This window comes from Sinocyclocheilus rhinocerous, unplaced genomic scaffold, assembly GCF_001515625.1.
Source record: "Sinocyclocheilus rhinocerous isolate Xijiao unplaced genomic scaffold, SAMN03320098_v1.1 scaffold1841, whole genome shotgun sequence".
In the NCBI taxonomy this organism is placed as follows: domain Eukaryota; kingdom Metazoa; phylum Chordata; class Actinopteri; order Cypriniformes; family Cyprinidae; genus Sinocyclocheilus; species Sinocyclocheilus rhinocerous.
In genome coordinates, this window is record NW_015666172.1 from 593,001 (window position 1) to 614,540 (window position 21,540).

Here is a 21,540-nt window from a genome sequence, read left to right on the forward strand (position 1 = left end):
TATATATATATAACTTTTAATCTTAAAATGTAATTTATTTTCATACTTTCTGTTTCATGTCAAGATTAAGTGAACATAGTATTTTTCTGTAATTAAATTGTTTGAATAACTGGGCATCCTGTTTAGAGTTGGATCATTTAATTATTCTACGAAAAAAGAGTTCAAAAAGAGTATTTCAGTAAAGGAAATACTAGGATTTAAAATGGTTTTTCAGTAATAACAGTGTCAGTCCTATAGTAACTACTATATACTATATTTTTATAGCAACTACTTTAAATATTTGCATTTCTGAGTCTAAAATCTTAAAGTAAATGTTATTCAAGCAGCATAAACAGCACTCGGAGTCCGCCATGTTGGCTCAAAACTGCTGTTTAGTTGCGCGTAGAGCTCCCCCTACTGGCAGTCCGCGGAGAACCAAAATGGTGGCAGTGTGGTCCTGATGCTGATGAAGCCATATGCTGTGCAGTGTGTCTCTAAAGCGGGTCTGGCGCAATGGAATAACGCGCTGGACTTCTAATCCAGAGGCTCCGGGTTCGAGTCCCGGCAGAGATGCAGTGCAGCTCTCGGATGGGGCATGTTAATTGCTTTTATTGTCCATTTTGTACACATGGAAGATATGAGTGTTATAGTTTAAGCAGCTTCCTATCTGTGTGCATTGACTAAAAGCATACAGAATAATGTAAGAAATGTAAACCTCGAAAAATGAAGAGCATTTTATATATCTGATTAATTGAATAAAAATTCAATATCCAACCACTGTAAATTTAAAATGAGTTTAAATGTTTAAAATGAGTTTAAATGAAATTAATTTTATAGTCATATTAATGTTATATATTGTTATTCTAACACCTAATATTTCTTAACTCAACCCTCTCACGTACTGTATGCACATATACTTGTATTTTAATCCCGTAAAACATTTCTAGTAATTAAATTCGAAATGTAATTAATTAAAAGAATGTGTGTTTCTTGGCTGACAGTCCATCTTGGCTGAACACAGTGATGCTGAGACAGAGATATATCTGATTCTGTCATTTAAATTAAATTATTTAAATAGCAAATATTTAAATTTGCATTAAATACTTCAAACCACCAAAAATTACAAATTTATCTATCAATAAGAAGGAAAAAGGCAATACAAATGCGCCAAAATTGTATTTAGCATTACCATTTGATATAGGGTAGTAAACTGCCTATATCAGAAGCTTGTAATGATAACGTTATCATTCAATCAAAACTAATATCCCCTGTAATTTGGTCATTAGTCCGAATTCTGTCCTGTAGTTCGAATTTTGTCCAGCAAGTGGCAGATCACACAAACATATGTATACGTTCAGTAAACGATAATCTGTTCCATTTTCACTAGCAAATTACAGCACATCTAGTGACCATCAGTTAGCCTATGCGATGTCAACATTTTGCCCCTCAAAGTTTTTCTCCTTACAACAGGGCAGTAAGGGGGAAAATGTGAGTCCAATCTGTACGATGCGCATGAAGGAGAAGGTTTCTTTTTTTTTTTGCACCCGCGGGGTCTTTTCTTTTTGTCGCTGTGGCGTTCTAGAGAGGGAGGGCAACTCAACTGGGCTGGACAACAGGAAATAGTGATGGGCAGTTCGACTCAGTTCAGCGAATCGGTTCTTTCGAACGTTCGTTTTTAAGAACCGGTTCAAAAAATAATTTAGCGAATATTTTAAGCTCTTCAAAGTATAGAGAAAGAAAGTGATATAGAACAGAGGATTGAACATCTTTTTTGTTTACATCAAAAGATTTTGGAACGTGTTGTCTATTCTCGTAAAAAAACAGAATATGTCTAAAGACTTTCAAAATTATTTTTTATTTACAACAATACAAACTCTCGGGTTAAGTGCATTTGTAACTTTTAGTAAGGTGACTACATATTGGGCACAAAAAAATTATAATAATGAATTAATCTTTGAAATGTCAAAACTACTGTTAATGTTCATCCTCCTATAAATGTTTTTCTCTCTGGCTTTTTATTTTAATTTTATTTTATGTATGTATGATTGTATGTAGCCTACCTACGTATCCTTACCTACATTTATTTATTTATTGTTGTTGCTGTTTAATAGTTGGTATAATTTCATATATGGAAAAAATATATCTAAATATTCCAATAAAGCTACATGTCTACAGGGAAAATGATTATACATTCACATTATTCATAAAAAAATTATTCTGCACTTGCGTCATCACGTCTTTGACATCCCGGCTTTATAAGTTTTCCCGCGACCATACCATAAGCGTCGAGAATTGATGGATGGATGATTAATCTCATAAAAACATAAAGTCTGTTTTATTAATATTTCTTAAAAACAAGTAGGCATACTTTTGTTTGTCAATCAAACCCTTCTCCAAATGCTCTCTCTCAAATACACACTCATCGGTTCTTGTCTCTTGTGATTCTCGCTTCATTTATTCGGTAGGCCTAGTTAACCCGGATCGGACATACAGTAGGTCAAAGAACATATGGGTCAAAAGACATTACCAACGTGTCGGATCAATATAGTTATTTCCGGGAATGTACTCAAACTACACACCTTGCATCACAAAAAAAATGCACTACATCTTCATAATGGTGAAAGAGTTGAGCGGGGGAAAAATTAACCCGAACTTTGTATGCAGTTTCTGACGACTCTCTGCTTCGAAAAAGAATGTTCTGATTCACGATTCAGCTCGTCGATTTGAGAACCGCTCGGACACATTCAGTCGGATTCGTAAACAAACTGTTTCAGACAGTTTTGTGAACCGACTCATCGAAAAGATTCAGTTCAACAGAACGACGATTCGTTCATGAATTGGACACCGTTGAAAAGAAACAGAGAGGGAGGGAGCAGCTGCTGACACGAGAGAACGAGAGAGAGAGAGAGAGAGAGAGAAAGAGAGAGAGAGAGAAAGAGAGAGAGAGATGAACACGGAATGTGCCACTAATAAGAAAACGGAGCGTCGCAAGAGAGGAGGGCAAAAGAGGGAACAGCTAAAGAAAAACGACTAGAAATGCGCTAAAAAGTAGTGCAGGGGCGAAAAGGGGCAATATACAGCTAACACGTGAATGGACGGATTATAATCCACCTTCGGAGGGATTTTGACGCTCCCCATGCGGAGATTTGAACCATGCAGGGACTGCTGCTGCTTCTGAGTTTGGCGTTGAGTTTTCACAGAGGTAAGTGACTCCGTTTAATGAACCGCCAGCTCAAACTTTGTGTATGTGTGAGTGTATATGAGAGAGAAAAGGGGATTTTATAGCGTTCATGTCTGTCCGGTCATAAAGGTGCAACGTGACCTTTGCGTTCCACTCGCAAAGTTAACGGTGCTGTCGTTCGATTCCGTTATGACAGGATGACTATAAACTCCGCCAGCGGCGTTCCCTCCCGTCAAACATGCTCTCTTCATGAGAATACAAATTAGACCAGAGGTTTGAGGGGGAAAGGACACGTGCACATGCACACGCACGCAGGGGTTCTTTCACAGACACCCGCATAAAGAAACGCACCACTTCGTTTGCTTTTCCCGGGGTCATGCAGGTAATCTCAGCACCTGCGTCCGTCTGACACTCACAGTCAAGTACGTTGGATCACAAATAACCGCCTGTTTTCGCTGCACATAACTAATGTCTTGCATTGTGCAAATCCAGGTGCGCCTGTATTAACGTACTGTATCCAGCGAGTTGCTAGGCGACAGCACCGAGCTCTACCTGTTAGATTACAGCATCTTTTCCCGTGATCGCGCCTATGCGGACACCCTCCCTATTGTCTACTGTCACACACTGTGCATGTGTATGCATGTGAGTGAGTCAGAGAGGGAGAGCAGGTACAGACCCCTCCATCATAGGTGAGGGGCGTGTTTATGTCCCGGCAAGGTAGGACGGATGATGTAAGCCATTCTCATAAGGTCCGCAATCAAAGCAGAAACATGCATATTTATCGAGAAATACCTTTTGAAAACAGGTCCAGGTGACACTTGCTGGCTGTGCGAACGCTTTGAACGTCAGCATGCAACAAGATCTGGGGAGATTTGTCTTCCAGGGATTCAGACACGGCTTTGTTCAGCGTCACACATTGTTTAAAGCGGTTATATGAAGCAGAATACACAATGACCCACTAGAATGAATGAAAACAGTGAGAAATGCACAATGTGCATAACAGGTTTACACCTTGTTCATTTTTGCTCATCATTTTCTCAACCTCGGTGTTGTTCCAGATTTGTATGACTTCCTTTTCTCTGGAAAACAGAATGCAGAATGTTACAGACTGACAATTTTTTTTTATCTTATTGATTTTAAGTGACCGAATTTTCATTTAAGATTTGCCCACACTGGTTTTGTTGGAACAACTGTACAGTAATGCACACGCACTGATGTCATTTGTAATGATTTAATGCTATTATATCTTAAGGTGGAACGTATTAAGGTATCGGTGCTATAAGAACGCTAACATACTCTGATCAGTTGCCTTAGCTTATAGAGCAACATGACTTGGCATGTAAATTGGCCCTTCAGATATCTCTTTTAAAGAGGTGTATTACTCTAATGACTTTCGTAAGCTTAGCAGAGGCAATTGTGATGACCTAACAACAATGCAGCCATTGTCTTCCTAATAACTGTTTGATGGTGCTGTATGCAGTGGAGTAATATATAGGTCAACATTAAACACACATTGTGAAGCATAGTAACCTGCCCAAGAAACGACAGTGAGATTGTTGTGCGACTACATCTGCACATACTGTAACGGATGTTCTTTGTTGTCATGTTTGAACTCGCTACATATTGCTTGTATCCTTCTGAGTGCACTTAATTTTCAAATGCATTACAAATTGGATCAGGTTGCAGATCAGAGATATTAACTTTTCTATTTCAGTTTCCCTAGCAGTATATTTATTTCTATCGTGTTCATTATGGGTTTGTCAGGCTCAGGCGTTCTTAAACTCGTCAGTTGTTATTTTATTTGTGCATTGTGTACTTGTTTATAATGAAGAGGTCTATAATTTTACAGTGACAAACTGTTGTAATGTGAGTTTAAGCATCAGGCCCACTTCATTCAGAAGCAATGCCTCTAATAAAACCTGCAGTCGTCCCATGAATCACACGGTTACACTAGTGTACTGTACAGGCATGCCCTGTAATTGTTAACCCTTTACAAACTGAGAACTTTGTTTAATGTAAGATCATATGCTGTTGTAGATCTTGATATTGTGTATTTTTATTATTCAGGCTTTATACCTATTTATGGAATCCATATGTCATGTCAGTGCGGTGACCGTGGGCATTTGTGTGGCGTCAGCATGATTTCCTATAGTATCAGTATTTCTTATAGGATATGTAAGTTTATAAATCGCTTTACAGCACAATCTATAGAGTAAAGAAAGAAGAAATAAAGCTACTTTTACCCCCACAAATTACCTCATAGAGCTGTGGAATGAATGTGCAGAGGTGGATATTCAGCTTCTGTTCATGAATATCTGTGTTCCTGCCGAGTTGAGTTCCATCTCTAATCAAACTCACCTGAACCAGCTAATTATGGTCTTCAGGTTCACTTGAAAATTACAGGCAGGTGTGTATGAGCGCGGTTAGAACTGAAGGTAGATCTCCATGAGCTGTATTGAGCCCACCTGCTCTATTTGTAACAAAGCGTCTCATTTACTGTCTTACATATTATTCCAAACCCATTTGCAGACCCCTTTTTTCCCATGGAACCCTTGGAATTTTCATACAATGCAGCAGGATCCGTCAAGCTCCAAAAACACCACAAACAAACTGTAAATAAAGTTTAAACAAAATGTTGGTCTCATTCTCCATCCCGTATGTTCAACCAGTGTCTCTTTGTGTCAGTGGTGTGCTGCATTGCTTCACCGTTTTTGGATCTGAGCATGATTGAGAATGAGGTTTCAGATCTTTTGCTGAAGGGAAGAGTATCAGCATATAACTTTCAGACTGTTCCTCGTGAGAGTGAGTAAATAATGATAATTTTTGTGTGAATTGTTCCAAATCTGTCTGACTACTTTCTTCTGTAGAACATAAAAGAAGATATTTTGAGAAATGTATCTTTTTGTCCGTAAAATAGAAGTCATTGTTAACTAGAAATTTTCCACAAAAAGAAAGCCATACTGGTTTATAACAACATGAGGGTGAGTAAGTGATGACAGAATTTAGATTTTTGGGTGAACTATCTTTTAAAGGTGAGATCTGACTGAGGAATTGTTTGTAGTCTGTAGTTTATTGTGCATATTATGTAGTAATGGAAATTGCTGTGTTTGGTCTTTTTAATCATTCTGGCATGAGAATTGCATTTTTTTGTTATGGTTTTTAAAATAAAAAGTAGTCTTCTTACTTTTTAACTTGTGAAAATGGGCATCAAGACCCCTGCTTTCCATTCGGTTCCACTTTTTTCATTTGCGTATGTTTCATTTTTTGTTTTGGTTGAACATGTTTCCTTTTTTTATTGGTTTTGACCTTGCATTTCTTAATCAGAATGTCATAGCTCGATTTTTCAGTGAAAATGACAGACTTCTCTGGTGACGTATGCTGGACTTAAACCCTGCCTCTTTCTTACAATCAACCAGTTTGTATTCAGATCTGCCTCCAATCAACAACCGATGATAGAACCATGTCCCCACCCTACATTTTTTCTTTTTCAATGATCTATTTTACTTGAATGTGTCACAGTATGGAAGAAAAGATTTTTTTGCTACTTCTGGTTCATTGCAACTTTAAGACCAATTTAGGCAAGTTATTGTTCAGGCAACCCACTGACTAGTTGATTTAGCAAATTTGTAGATTTTCTTTTTCCTAATGAAAGCTAGTAGTATGTTTGTTGTTGTCGTTGTCGTTGTGAAGTGAGCCTGTAAGAAAAGACGGCACTGGGGACAGGTGGGTGAAGTTGAGGGACTGAATTGACAAAGATTGGAGTTTTCTTTTTGTTGTTGTTGGGGGGTGGATTGGTGAAGGGGGAGCTAGAGGGGGGAGTGCTTTAGGCCAGAGGGAGAGAAAGGCATTATTACTCATGCCTGACTGCTCTCATAGAAGAGGCTGCTCGCACCCTCTCTTCTCCGATCTCTCTCTTTCTCTTGCCTCCAATGAATATGAGGGGGGAAAAGTTCAAAGGCCCGGCTTAGACGAGGATCTTTGAACCCCCCTCGCCTCTTTTAGGGGCTCCCACATCCCTTCTCATTGAAACTATTTTGAAAATGCCATGTTTCCCTTCACATGAACAGCCTTCCATTCATTCACATTGTGTTTTTTTCAGCATTAGCTGTTATTTTGTCATGTTATAAGTTTTTTTTTCTTCTGAACTTTCTGCAATTTTTTTTTCTGTAGAACACAAAAAGAGAATTTGAGCAATGAACTGGCCATTTTTCAATACAACAATTGTGACTAGAGCTTTCAAGCTTCAAAAAGGATACAAAAGCACCATAAAATACATAATACATAATAATGTTCGAATTGTGAACATTATTCTTAATCTAGTCAGCTCTTTTCAATGATTCAGTTGATCCGGTTCACTGAACCCAGCTGAATGATTCGTTCATGAATTAGAATGAATCAGATCTGACTCAGAAGTTGTATTTCAGTCAGAAATGAATCATTTGTCTTTTTAAAATGTCATGTAAACATTACAAGTTATTTCATTTTATTTTAAAACCTTTATAACCTAGTAGTACTTAATCCTTAAAATATATGATAACACACTGTTTAATGTTTTCTTGGATCAATGGAGACCGTAGCTCCATTATAACAGCTTTTATATATAACATATGATATAGACTACTTTTGGCACTTTTAATGTGTTTTTGTGTTCTTGCTGAAGCTTGAAAGCTCCAGAGCCCATTCTTTGTAACTGTATGGACAGAAACCAACTCTGACTTTCTTCATAATTGAACCTTTTGAGTTTCGCGGTAGAAAGTAAGACATACAGGTTTGCAGAGACATGATGGCAAGTAAATAATGACAGAATTTATATTTTCTGCTGAACTATGTCTTTAAAATGTGTCCTCGCTCCTGCATTGCACATCTCTTTCTTTCCAGAAATGGTTTTGTCGAGTGGCCCCTTATTCTGGCCCTTGCTCTGCTTTTCATTCTTTTGTCATTCCTCACTCCCTCAGTCTTCTCATTTTTCCCTTCTCCCTCTTTCCATCCCCCAGTTCGTTTTCCCCCTTCCCTCTTTCTAATAAGTTCCAGATGTGTTTCTTACATTCCTTTAGTCAGAGGAGAGGGGGAGGGGTCACGGAATGGGAGAGGGAAACAGGGACAGAAGAAAAAAGAGAGGGAGATGGAGAAGCACATGAATTAAAAGAGAGCGCATGATGAAGAGGCCACTATGTACTGTAGACACTGATGAGATTCTCCTCTGTTGTGTGTGTGTGTGTGTGTGTGTTTATCTCTGTGTGTGTTGGGGAGTTTTTCAGACACCCCTCCCCCACTGCAATGGAATGTGGCTGATGATGATGATGTCATAAAAATAAAGGTGCTTCACGATGCCATAGAAGAACCTTTTTTGTGTAAATGGTTTCATAAAGAATCTTTAACATCTGAAGAACCTTGACGTTTCACAAAAGGTTCTTTGTGGCGAAAGAAGGTTCTTCAGATTATAAAAAATTGAGAAAGAGATGGTTCTTTAAAGAACCTTTGACTGAATGGTTCTTTGTGGAACCAAAAATGGTTCTGTGAAGAACCTTTTAAGCACCTTTATTTTTAAGAGTGTAGGCTATGTCTTTCACACTTTCAGTCTGTTTTTCTTAATTAGTAAAATGCAATTTTATAGGAGGAGTTGAATTATGTACACAACAGGTTAAGTAAAAATCTTAATGTGCAATAGCACATAAATATATCAAAATGCTCCTCTTTATAGTTATTTTTCTAGCTGACTGATGAGCTTATGGACACAACGAATGGTTATTCTGAGGTAAATGTATATACGTTGCAATGTTTATAAGCTTTACACGTTTTCCGCAGTTTGAAACACTGAATGAGCTTTTACATGAGACATTTCAGTATGCTGTACTGTAGGCTCTCTTATAAAATAGCCTACCTTTTGATGTTAATTAATGTTCATTATGTAGTAAAGAGAAAGATTAAATGGGTTCACTTGCTGCTTGAACTGAGGCGCTAAAGCGATTGCGCCTGCCGCATTAGAGCGTCAAAACTGTATTTATTATTTGAATTTCGTTATGAATTTGGAATAATCTTTTTATTTATTAAAAAGAAACAAAGCACAAAGCTTTTTGCGATTACTGGACGGTATAATGGACAAATAATATGAAGTTCACGCATTAACAGAACACAGCATAGACTAAGATCTTGATAAGAAGAAGCCATATTAGTAATGATTATAAACGAGAATTGTTAACGATATTGCCAATATCCACACAGCTGACAGCTTTACCTGTTGTAGTTTGTTCAAGTTGTGCACGAAATAGACGCTGCTTTTCTGCACTTTCACTTCTGCACTTTCACTTCGCACATCTCCGTCATTCCGATCTCTCTTGCGCTGTACAACTGAGCAGCGTTTAGCAGGTGTGCGAAACTGCTGCTGTGCGGCAGAGATGAGGACTGTCTGAAACTCTTTTTTCCACTAAAACTTTGATGCGCATCGTCCCAGTTTAATACGTGAACATAACAAAAGATGTGATCGCAAAACAATCAGGAAAAAAGGCATTAGGCCTACATGCAAATTTTTAAGTTATAACATGTAAATATATATAGTCGCCAAAGGCGACCGCAGCAAAAACTTCACTCGCAAATTAATATTTTTGGTCACAAATGCGACCGTTTTAGTTGCAGTCTGGAGTAGGGGTCGACCGATTATCGGCGCCGATATTAAGCATTTTTATGATTATCGGAATCGGTCATTTTCAAAACCGATTCGCCGATAAAATAGCTTAATTTTGAAACGCGCTATTTGGCTCTGATGCAGCCTGTCAGAACTCACCACTCTGTGGCCTAAAGCAATCTCTGCCCACCGCCCATCTGATTTGTTGGGAGTCATGAGTCCGACCAATCAATCCGGAATTCACTCTCACTCCGAAAGCGCTTTCTAACTGGAGCTGCTTCAGTGATCACGCATCAGTTGTCTCTCAAAGGTAAGGCAGCAGCAGACATTGCTTAAGTTGCAATAAATTACAATCCACTAACGTTACACTGAAGTTGCAAAACACCTCAATATTATCTCGGTTTTGTTTTCTACACATACAAAGTGTGCGACGCTCGCAGTTATTTCAGCTTCTGTCGTGTCACTACATGAGGACATAAATACATGAACAACATCTCCAGAACTGCTCTGACTCCCTCTCTTTGTTTAAAAGAATAATCACACAATACGCTATTTTTTCCATGTTTTCATTTTAATAGTAAACCCTTTGCCACAAAATAAAGTTTAACTCTCATTTGATTAAAAGATAAATTAAACTGATTTATGCCTTCATTTGCACTGTACTGTAAATTAAAACTAACTGAAATTTCTAGTGTCACATAGGCCAAGACATTTCAATAGGCTATTGAACTAATGTTATTCTTAATTTTGACATTAATTTTAATTTTTACACCAGACATATATATCGGTTCAAAATATCGGTTATCGGTCTACTTGATCTGTAATAATCGGTATCGGCATCAGCCCTGAGAAACACATATCGGTCGACCCCTAGTCTGGAGCCCTGATTAACCTATAAAGCAAGACAGACCTACTGTGAGCTATGAGGTTTGTAATCAATGATATATCCTTTTGGTGAGGCCATCAGCCTGCATTATGTCAACTTATTTTTAACATAATGGTGTTTAATCGCAGGAATCCTGGTGAGAAACTACATTGTTTTTTTTGTTTGTTTTTTTTCCTTTTCAAACCCGCAATTCTTCAAAGAAATCTCCATCAATCAGAAAGACATCAACTGTTACAAGCAAATTGCACCAAAACACTCTCATGACACACTTTGAATGACGTAATGCTCTGTCAAAATACCTAAATACTTTGTCTTTTTGTCTTATTTCTTATTTTGAAAAAAACTTTAGCTTAAAATCAAAGTTTGTAATGTTGGGAATTACCTTGTAGTCAGTTGGTAGCCTCTTTAACTTAAAAAAAGGGAGTCATTTTCAGCCCTGGAGTTTCATGCCTTAGAGCGGCCCACTTTAGTTCACGACTTACTATAGCTATTACAATAATGTAATTAAAACTTCAGTATATAAGTCTGCAATAGCGCACTGTTCTCTACAGACTTGTAATTCATTATATTTTTCTACAGCTTTGTTTTTTTTATTATTATTTTACTCGCCGCCTTTGCTCTTTCTATTTCTATTTTTATCTATTATGTTTTGCTCGCATATCTCCAGCAAAATATTTGTAGGCCTACTGTACCATAATGTCTGCCTGCAGTTAAAAAGTTCTCAGAAATAATCACATTTGTTTTGCTTAACCTATATTCTAAAAAGAATTTTAATGTCATACAAAAAAAAAAGTCATCGGCCTGAGTAAATTGTAACATTATAAAATCGTGACTGCACAAGTAGTGTAGTAATTTAGGAGGTGAAAATACTGTGAAATTACATACATACAAATGGCAAGAAATTTTAAAGCATAAGTCAAGTCAAGTCAAGTCACCTTTATTTATATAGCGCTTTTAACAATACAGATTGTGTCAGCCATTCAGATTTGTGTATTTGCTATGATGTTCATCACAGCGCCAAATACTTATTAAATATACTTAATATTTAGACTTAATAGGCTATTTATTTTCAAACTTTTTTTTACATTTTAATCTGGACTACAACATGCCCTAGATATTGTTTGAAAGTGTTTTGATTCTTTATTGTTCGGTCACACTTTACATTAGGGCTTCATTAGTTAACATTAGTTAATTCATTAGTTAACATAAACTGCCAATGAAAAATTCTTCTGAACATTCATTAATCTTAGGTATTCCAATATTTAATAACAGGATGTTAAAATTGAGAGTTGCAGCTGTGTTGTTTAATGAGCTAACATGAACTAAGACTTGTATTTTTTAAACAAGGATTAATAACTTCTGTAGCAAATGTAGATATTGGTCATTGTGAATGTTAATGCATTAACTGAGGTTAACTAATGAGGTCTTATTGTAAAGTGATACCTATTGGTCTTTATAGTTCTTTTGCACTTTAATCTGTGTAAAACTTTTAACTTTATACATTTTTCTGTATTGCTTTATTGCATTTAAATGTTCAGTTATTTTTGTTATAAGAAAAATTTTATTAAACCTGTTGTACTGTATTATGACAGCACTTTTTTAAACTAAATTTCAATATCGTGATAATACCGCATACCGTGATAAAAGCTTTAGCAATTAATCGCAACATGAAAATTTGATACCGGCATATCCCTACTCATGATCAATAAATTGCATTCGCCCAAACTGATTTGCCAAAATCAAATCGCAGACGTAAGCGCGAGTCCTGCATCGCTCATCGTTAGATCGGCATTGAAGGAGATTCCCACAGTTGAGTGGAACGCTTGCGTTTTATATGACTAGTGTTTTCCATTCTTTTGCATCAAAGTATGTCAAAGTCATAAAATAAAAGGCATATGATGAAACAGCAATAAATTCTCTCTGTCTTCTGAGAGCGAGTTTAATGTCTGGTTGTGTGTGTTTCTTCATATGCGTGCACGCACACACACAAAACACATCTGGCATTCCCAGTCTCTTGATATTTGTTTGGAAAGCCAAATATTTAGTGCATTAAAAGGACGTCTGTGAGGTATTAGGTAACACTTCAAGCCTTGGCCCATTGGAAGTGGACAGTCCATCCAAGTATTAGCATAGCACTCAGCTGATGACCCTTGAGGTTGCCATGGTCACTGTATGTAATATTATGTCAATGTTCCCACAGTAGTCATGGCAACAATCGCAAATCAAAAAGAGTTGCGCAAATAAATAATGTTAAAATCAACTGTATAAATGCTGCAGAGGGTGAGACCCGGTGGCCGAGAATGGAGCGAAATGGGGGAAGAGTAGGAACCAGCGAGAAATAATTTTCCTTCCCTCCTATTTCAAATAGATTGGTTTCTATAGCAACTCTAGGCTGCACAGATAGAGGGACAAAGAGCGAGAAGGAGAGGAATGAGGGATGGAGGGGGAGAAAAGGACGAGGAGAGAGAGAGAGGTGTGAAGAGGGAGATGAGAATGAGAGAGCGACACTGGGAAAGAGGTGTTTCTCCTCGCTGTCGCCGAGAATGGAAATGGGGGAAGAGTAGGAACCAGCGAGAAATAATTTTCCTTCTCTCCTATTTCAAATAGATTGGTTTCTATAGCAACTCTAGGCTGCACAGATAGAGGGACAAAGAGCGAGAAGGAGAGGAATGAGGGATGGAGGGGGAGAAAAGGACGAGGAGAGAGAGAGAGGTGTGAAGAGGGAGATGAGAATGAGAGAGCGACACTGGGAAAGAGGTGTTTCTCCTCGCTGTCAGGAATGGCAAGGGCGAATGAAGAGAAGCAAAGCGGGAAGATGATGGAGGGAAAGCATCGGATGAGGCTGCAGGCAAATAAGAGATGACATGAGGAAATGTTGACGAAGGAGAGGGGCACACAGACCTGTTACAAAGCAAAGCGTTCGTACACGGTTAGCTAGTAACGGTAAAAACAGGCTGCCTGGGTGATTTAGGTTTTTCATGACCATTTTTCATTGCAGTTGTTCCCGCATGTTTAACTGTTTAAATGTTAAAAAGCAAATTTTTTGACTGTTTAAATGTTAAAATACACATTTATTTATCTGTTTAAATGTTAAATAAGCATGAGGCCTCCTGCACATGCAAACGCATGCATTGTCATGCAAACACACATAAACGCATACGAACATGCCTACACACACATGCATTCTGAATTGTAATCTTCAAAAACAATGGGTATGGTTTAACTGGACATTTATTTGGCCATTTAAATGTTAAAAAGCACATTCATTTAACTATTAAAAGTTAAATGACCATAAGGAGGCCTCCTGCACATGCAAATACACACATAAACGCATACGGATAGTACATGCATACGCACATGTGCATTCTCAATTGTAATCTTCCAAAACATGTATTTAACTGTTTAAATGTTATAAAGCACAAAGAGGCCTCCTGCACACAAAAACACTTAAGCAAACCACATACCTGCATACACACACATGCCTGCAAACAAGCAAAAAAAACTTTTTGGGTAGTTTTTTGCATACGTCAGCTGTTGCTATGGTGACGCAACACTATGAGCCAGTGAAAGTGCCTGATTGGTTGAAGAGCTGGAGAGCAGGGGATGAAAAAATGCATGGAGAGTGGGGTTACGATATAAAATGCATTAAAAACAGGATGGATGTAATGATTATGACAGCTTTATGTGCACTAATAAATTATATGGTGCTAGTTTATCAATGACAGCAATGCACAGAGCAGTTTAACAAGCCAGCGACGTCTGAAATCAGAAACAGCCAGTAAAATCATTTGAGCTTTGAAAGTGGCTGTCTGTTCTTTGTCGAGGTGTCAAATGTTCACTCTGAGTCGTTCGTTTTCCCGTCGCTCCGGCACAGGCACCTTGACTGCAGGAGGTGACGTATTCCTTATCCAGACATACTCCTTTGTTGTCTGAAAGCGGCTAGCGCATGAAGTCACACAAGTGTCTGGTCCACTGCGCTGTATGCGCTCCGAGGAGTTTGAACAGCTCGGCTCTTTTTGTCTGACGTTGTGACAGTGCTGCTTTTACTGGTATCTAGGATTTTTAACTCGAAGGGTCTGTTTTGATTAAAGTATGCCAGGGACGGTAATGGGGACAGTCCTTTTTTTGTCTTTGATTCCCATTTGCCATCTCAGAAAACATTGGGTGATTGTTTAACTGGTACTTAAAGAATGGAAAAATGAAAATAAACCAGTAAGATGTGATGGGACACTATCAATGCTGTTTCCAGATGTCTTCTTTTTTGCGTAATATTAAAACAAGTTACAGTGAATTCACAACTTCCCTTATGAAAATTAACCATATGTTTTGCTATAAATAAAACCAAAAATCCAAAATCCATGGTTACTATAGTTAAGCCATGGTAACCACAAATTAACCATGGTTTTGCTACACAAACCACAGTTTAACCATGATATTTGTACAACTGTGGTTATACAAATGGTAAAAAAAAAAAAAAAAACTACACTTTTACTGTAATAAAACCATGGTTAATTTTTTGGGGGTCGATCCCCTTAAAACATTTTTGTTGTGGTTTGTGCTGCTTGCAGCGGGTTTCTGTATTTGGTTGCGTTGTGCGTATTTGCAGTGCATTTCTGTATTTGGTCGTGTTGTGAGTATTTGCAGCACGTTTCTGTATTTGGTCGTGTTGCGAGTATTGGCAGCGCATTTCTGTATTTGTTCGTGTTGCGAGTATTTGCAGTGCATTTCTGTATTTGGTCGTGTTGCGAGTATTTGCAGTCCATTTCTGTATTTGGTCGTGTTGCGAGTATTTGCAGTCCATTTCTGTATTTGTTCGTGTTGCGAGTATTTGCAGTGCATTTCTGTATTTGGTCGTGTTGCGAGTATTTGCAGTCCATTTCTGTATTTGGTCGTGTTGCGAGTATTTGCAGTGCGTTTCTGTATTCGGTCGTGTTGCGAGTATTTGCAGTGCGTTTCTGTATTTGATTGTGTTACGAGTATTTGCAGCGCATTTCTGTATTTAGTCATGTTACGAGTATTTGTAGTGCATTTCTGTATTTGGTCGTGTTGCGAGTATTTGCAGTGCATGTGCTGTCAAACTGATGATGTTTTCTTAATTTGCTGGTGCTTTTTCTATTTGCATGTGTTTTTTTTTGTTTTTTTTGTCGCAGCGTGTTGAGTTCTCTCGGCCACAGTACATAAAAATATCAAAATTAAGTGTTTTAGCTTTAAACAAGAAAAAAATCTGTCAGTGGGGTAAGAAAAATCTAATTTATTCAAAGGGAAAACAAGTTTATTTTTCTTACCCCATTAGTAGATATTTGTTCTGGTTTAAAGCATAAACTCACTTAATTTTGATTTTATTTATTTATTTATTTTAGAAAACAAGACTTAATTGTTAATTGACTTAATTACATTAACAAGACTTAAAGGTGCAGTTGGAGATCTTGGAAAATGCTAACTTTAGCCTGATAGCACTGAAAGCAAACGTCCCACCCTCCCTGCAATAGTTGTCCAAAGCCACGCCCCCCGAACGCATATACGCTCACAGACCAAAATCCAGTTCGAAGCGAGCGTATATGTTCCATACAAAGGGCGTTAAAGTGCGCGAGACGTAAATTTAAATAGTATTTATTTACAGAGGTATATTATGTCACACTTCTCTAGTAAGTTTCGTCTGTGTGTGAAGACGCTGCGCAGCGCAAATCCGTGAATGAATGTTCCGAAGTGAAGTAAACTTCAACGGATTTCCCCTGCTCGTTTTGATTGGACGAACATTTCTTGGTCCTATTCCTTCCACAGAATATATACAGATAAATACATTTAGACCACTTAACTTAATGATTGCTATCGGGATGTGAAGAGACTTTCAACTTGCATAACAAAAAATGTTTCTGAAGACAATCACCTATTGCACCTTTAATGTAAATGTGAACTGGTGGATCAATAAGAAGATAATGCATTATAAAAATGTAAACAATTAAGACAGTAAAATATATTTAATTAATAGTTGATTGACAATAGTTGTTTACATTAATAATTGATAGCTTTTCCTAATGAATAGATCAGTCTATGAATATAGATCAGTGGTGGTGCGCGCGTGTTTGGTATAAGCGCGAAACCTGCGGGAATGACTAAAATAATGCGCAATACAAGCACTATTTAACCGGAGCAAATGAGACGTGTGTGAGAGAGAAGGGGTCGTCGGAGAGAAGAGAGCGAGAATGCGCGGCTGATGTTATTGCCTGTGCCGCTGGTAACAAAACGGATCGGCTCGAAATCGGAAAGAAGGGAGACTGACTGACCGATCACCGATCCGGGCCGATCATGAGGAAAATTGGCCAATTCCGATCCCTGGCCGATCGATCAGTGCATCTCTAATTAAAACAGTACATTCAATTAGCTAATAAGACACAGTCAGGGAGCATAAGTTACCAATCAAATTAAACCAATATCAAAAAAATTAATCTTTGCACTACAGAGGTGGCACACAAGAACACAAAAGTGGCATTTAGGTATGTTTACATACTGTTTAATGAGGCTCAGAGGTGGCATGAAAGCATTTAAATTCATAATTTTATGTGATGAATGTTTTAAAATAAGTTCTGAATATAGAAATATTAAATTATTTAAATAGCCTAGGTGGCGGAAAGTCACTGTCTTTGTCACTGAATCATTCATTCAGTCGATTTGTTCAAATAGCTGATTCATTCAGGAACGAAGCAAGTGACTGTTCAAAAAGATTCTTTAAAAAATTATTATTATATATATATATATACTGCGCTACGTTTATGTGCATAGGCTATCAAATGAATAAAACATAGAAATCCCTTTCATTTCCAAAAAAATCTAAGCAGTTGGAGCTGGAACGTCATCCCCTCTCAAAATTCACTCCCCGGACTCCGTCATCCGAGTTACCTTCATAAAAATGGTTTAAAGGCTGAGATGTGAAGGTCATGATCATTAAACTTTTTGTTTTTGTGAAGACCTGTATCTGGAGTGTAAATCATGCTTTTTACAATCATTTTACAGTTTAATGTTACCATAGATACTGCCCTTCCCTGCTTATGGTATTAATTTTATTTGTGCAGGACAGGTCTTAAAGGTCTTAAATTTGAGCTTTAAAATCCTGCAGAAGCCCTGATTTAAAATGGCATCATCTCAGTCTTTGTTGCGCATTTGAATATTTTCATACTGTAACATAGATATCCGAAGGCGTTCCATTGGATCCAGCTAGTCCTGGAGTGCAAACTGATAATCTTCAGGTTTTATGTTTGTTGACAGAAGTGAATTTGCTGGTGTGCTGGGTTTGCAATCCGACGATCCCTTGATGAGAGGCTGTTCTCTCAGGTTGGTCAAGTGGTGTGTTCCTGACAAGAGTGTGGTGTGTAAGTGTGGTCGGAGTGTGTGTGTGACCACGTCTTTGTGCGGTCAGGACGTTGGCAGTGTGACACGGACTACTGCTGGTACCCAGGGATCAGTAACTCAAGAAAATCAGGACACTCTAAATTTGTCACTGCAGCATAACCCACATAATGAAAACTATACAAGCCCTCTCTCGCTCTCTCTCAGGTCCTCTCTCATTAGTTTGCTTTTACTCCCTCTCCAGCCACGTCTCTCTCCATCTCTGTATTTGTGTTTTTGTCCTCATCTCCACTGTGTGTTTCTCTCTTTCCCCTTTCCTCTTTTTCTTCTATCATCCTTTTTTGTTTCCTTGTGGTTGATTCATAAATAACAAGCTCATGTGGTGAGCACTTATAGGGGAGACGGGCTAGTTATCACAAGGGAAGTTGTCAGAAGTGTTATATCTCAGTAAATATGAGGTTTTGAGTCAAAATGTATAATGTAATGAAATCACTCATCCCAATAAAAATAACATATTTTTGCTATAGGCATTGGGTAAACAAGTGAAAACAATAAAACAGCACTGACATTCATTCAAGCAAGTTAACAATATACTGTATAATGAAGGTAGATTCGAAAGCTTGAACTATTTCAGGATATTTTTTTAATAAATGTCATGTGTTTTTAAATGCTATACATTTATAGAATTTAATTACAGTATTTGTTGGCCAAAAGAATGACTTCATTTTTTTTTTGTTAATTAACATTTCTTTTCTTTTCTTTTTCTTTTCTTTTTATGAATTTTGAGTTTTATAATTGTTTTATGTTTTGCTGAGGCTGTTTAAAGGATAGGTTCACCCAAAAATGAGGATTTGCTGAAAATGTACTCACCCTAAGGCAATCCAAGATTTAGATGAGTTTGTTTCTTCATCAGAACAGATTTGGAGAAACTTAGCATTATATCACTTGCTCACCAATGGATCCTCTGCAGTGAATGGGTGCCGTCAGAATGAGAGTCCAAACAGTTGATAAAAACATCACAATAATCCACAAGAAATTTAGTCCATCAGTTAATGTCATGAAGTGAAAAACTGCATGTTTTGTAATAAACAAATCCATCAAGACGTTTTTAACTTCAAACTGTTGCTTCCGGCTGAAGTCCTTTATCCATAATATTGCTTTCTCCAGTGAAAAAGTCGTCTCGTCTGAATCAAGAGAGAAATATGCACAGATCAAGCTCCTGAAGCAACTGAAAACAGTTCTAATCAAATATGTTGGTGGATTCCGATGTGAGAGGAGAACAGGGCGTTATTATGGATTATGGATGGTTGACAGTTAAATTATGTTCTTGACAACTTACGACATATAGTGTGACAAGTGTGATTTTATTAGATTGTTAAAAAAGTAGTTCATTTCCAGAATAAAAATGTACCCATAATTTAGTTTGATATATCGTGCAGCCCTACATCCGAGCATTTGTGGTTAAAAAGTATAGAATTTTATTTTTTTTTTTTAAGAAAATGACAGATCGTTTCGCTAGATTAGACCAATATTCCTCGGCTGGGATCGTGTAGAGCCCTTTGAAGCTGCATTGAAACTGCAATTTGACCTTCAACCCGTTGGTCACCATTGAAGTCCATTATATGGAGAAAAATCCTGGAATGTTTTCCTCAAAAACCTTAATTTCTTTGCGACTGAAGAAAGAAAGACATGAACATCTTGGATGTCATGGGGTGAGTAAATTATCAGGACATTTTTATTCTGGAAGTGAACTAATCCTTTAAATAGTTCGCTCAAAAATTAAAATATTTTCATCATTCTGTCTCACCCTCATGTCATTATGATTTTCTTTCTTCTGCGGAACACAAAAGATGTTTTGAGAAATGTCTCTCTGTGTGTGGTTTTATCTATACAATGAAAATCATTGTAGTGCTATGTTGTTTTGGACCCCATTAACTTTTATTATGCGGAGAAAAAGTAGTTTGTCTTTTGCAGAAGAATTTTTTTTTATGCTGCACAATACTGATCTCCTTAACACTACTCAATGCAGAGCTCTGCAGTACTTTAAGCACACTCTAATGAATTATATAGTGTACACACACAATTCCCTTATTTAATTTGACTGTACAAGTGTATGAGGTGACCACTATGGTTATTTTATCAATAATTTTGCTGTAGAATGAAATACAGTTTGAGCGACATTAAACAAGTACAATTTAACCATGAGGAACATCTTTGTTGGTACTTACAGCACTTGAAAAAAGCTGCTCGAATCAGTTCTCTTTTTTTTTTACTTTTTGAATCTGACAGCTCCTGGGCTCCAGTGGCCTCATGGGATAGCAAAGTGTTCAACGAATATTGGATCCGCATATTGTTCACCTACTGTTTCATGCGTACTACTCATTTGACTGCTTTTTGCATACTGTACACAGGTTTGTACTTCCTCTAAACATATCGAAGCCTTCAGAGAGTTATTAATCCGCCAGCTCTCTCATTTTAGGAATATATTCTATTAATGTACATTTCTATGTGCACAAAACCCTTTAGGTGGAGGATAAATGCAGCTAAGTAATCTTCTATAGAAAGGAGTCATAAATACACTGCTGCTTTACAGGACGGGCAGCTGTAGACTGCTTTGTCACATTGGGTTGCATGACCTCCCTGTTAATGGATAGATATGGATTTTAGTGAAGGCCAAATACTGCCCTGTTGTATAATAACAACAACTATAATAATTTGGTGCTATATTTTATGTAGAGCATGCAATGCAAAACAGTGCAGGAATGTTGTGGGTGGTTGAGTTATAATGCAGTTGTTAAGGTGTTTTATGAATGTGTTTATGCCGTTGTTTGGTGGTTGCTTTCTGGATCAAGTCATAGGAGCCCACCCATAGGTCTTTATGATATGCTGGACCCTTGAGATGTCTCGAGTCCCTCTTTATCATCTTTTGTAAATTGAAAATCTGATCACATTTGATTTTTCAAATCCCTTAAGAATTTGAGTTTGCCCAAAAATGAAATTTTTGTAATTTACTCACCCTTATGTTGTTCCAAACCTACATAACTTTCTTTTTTTTCTCATGTTTTTTCATTTTTTAATATTTCTGTTATAGTTTAAATTTTTTAAAATTCTTATTTCAGTTTTAGTCATTTTAGTACTTCAACGTTAAGTTATTTTATTTTTCATTTTTTATTAATTTATTTAATAATTTTTTTAATTTAAGTTTTTCATCTAATGTTTATATTTTATTTTATTTCAGCTTCATTTCAATTACACAGAGCGATTTAGTTAACAATAACACTGGTTCTACAGAAGAAAGTCAGTCATACCGGTATGCAATGACATGATGGTGAGTAAATAAACTAAAATTTTAAGCTTTTGGTGAATATTTTATTTTATGAAGTTCAAAGCGCATTACACAAAGGAGTTTGGGATGCCAGAGTAACATATTAACGTCAGTATCCTACAGAATATATGATTTTTTTATGGTCATTAGAGCATTGTTTGCTCTTGTTTACCTTCATTAAATTTCACCCAAAGTGATCATGG

At 37.2% G+C, this 21,540-nt stretch overlaps 1 protein-coding gene across 2 annotated transcripts in view; it reads left to right on the top strand.

Moving 5' to 3' along the window:
- Window positions 1-2,841: 2,841 nt before the first annotated feature.
- LOC107731894 (kin of IRRE-like protein 1) overlaps window positions 2,842-21,540 on the top strand; it is a 38,658-nt gene continuing 19,959 nt past the window's right edge. For both annotated transcript variants that reach the window (XM_016543084.1, XM_016543085.1), the window contains exon 1: window positions 2,842-3,181. In XM_016543084.1, the coding sequence (XP_016398570.1) occupies window positions 3,133-3,181 (49 nt within the window). In that variant the 5' untranslated portion in view covers window positions 2,842-3,132. The remainder of the gene's footprint in view (window positions 3,182-21,540) is intronic.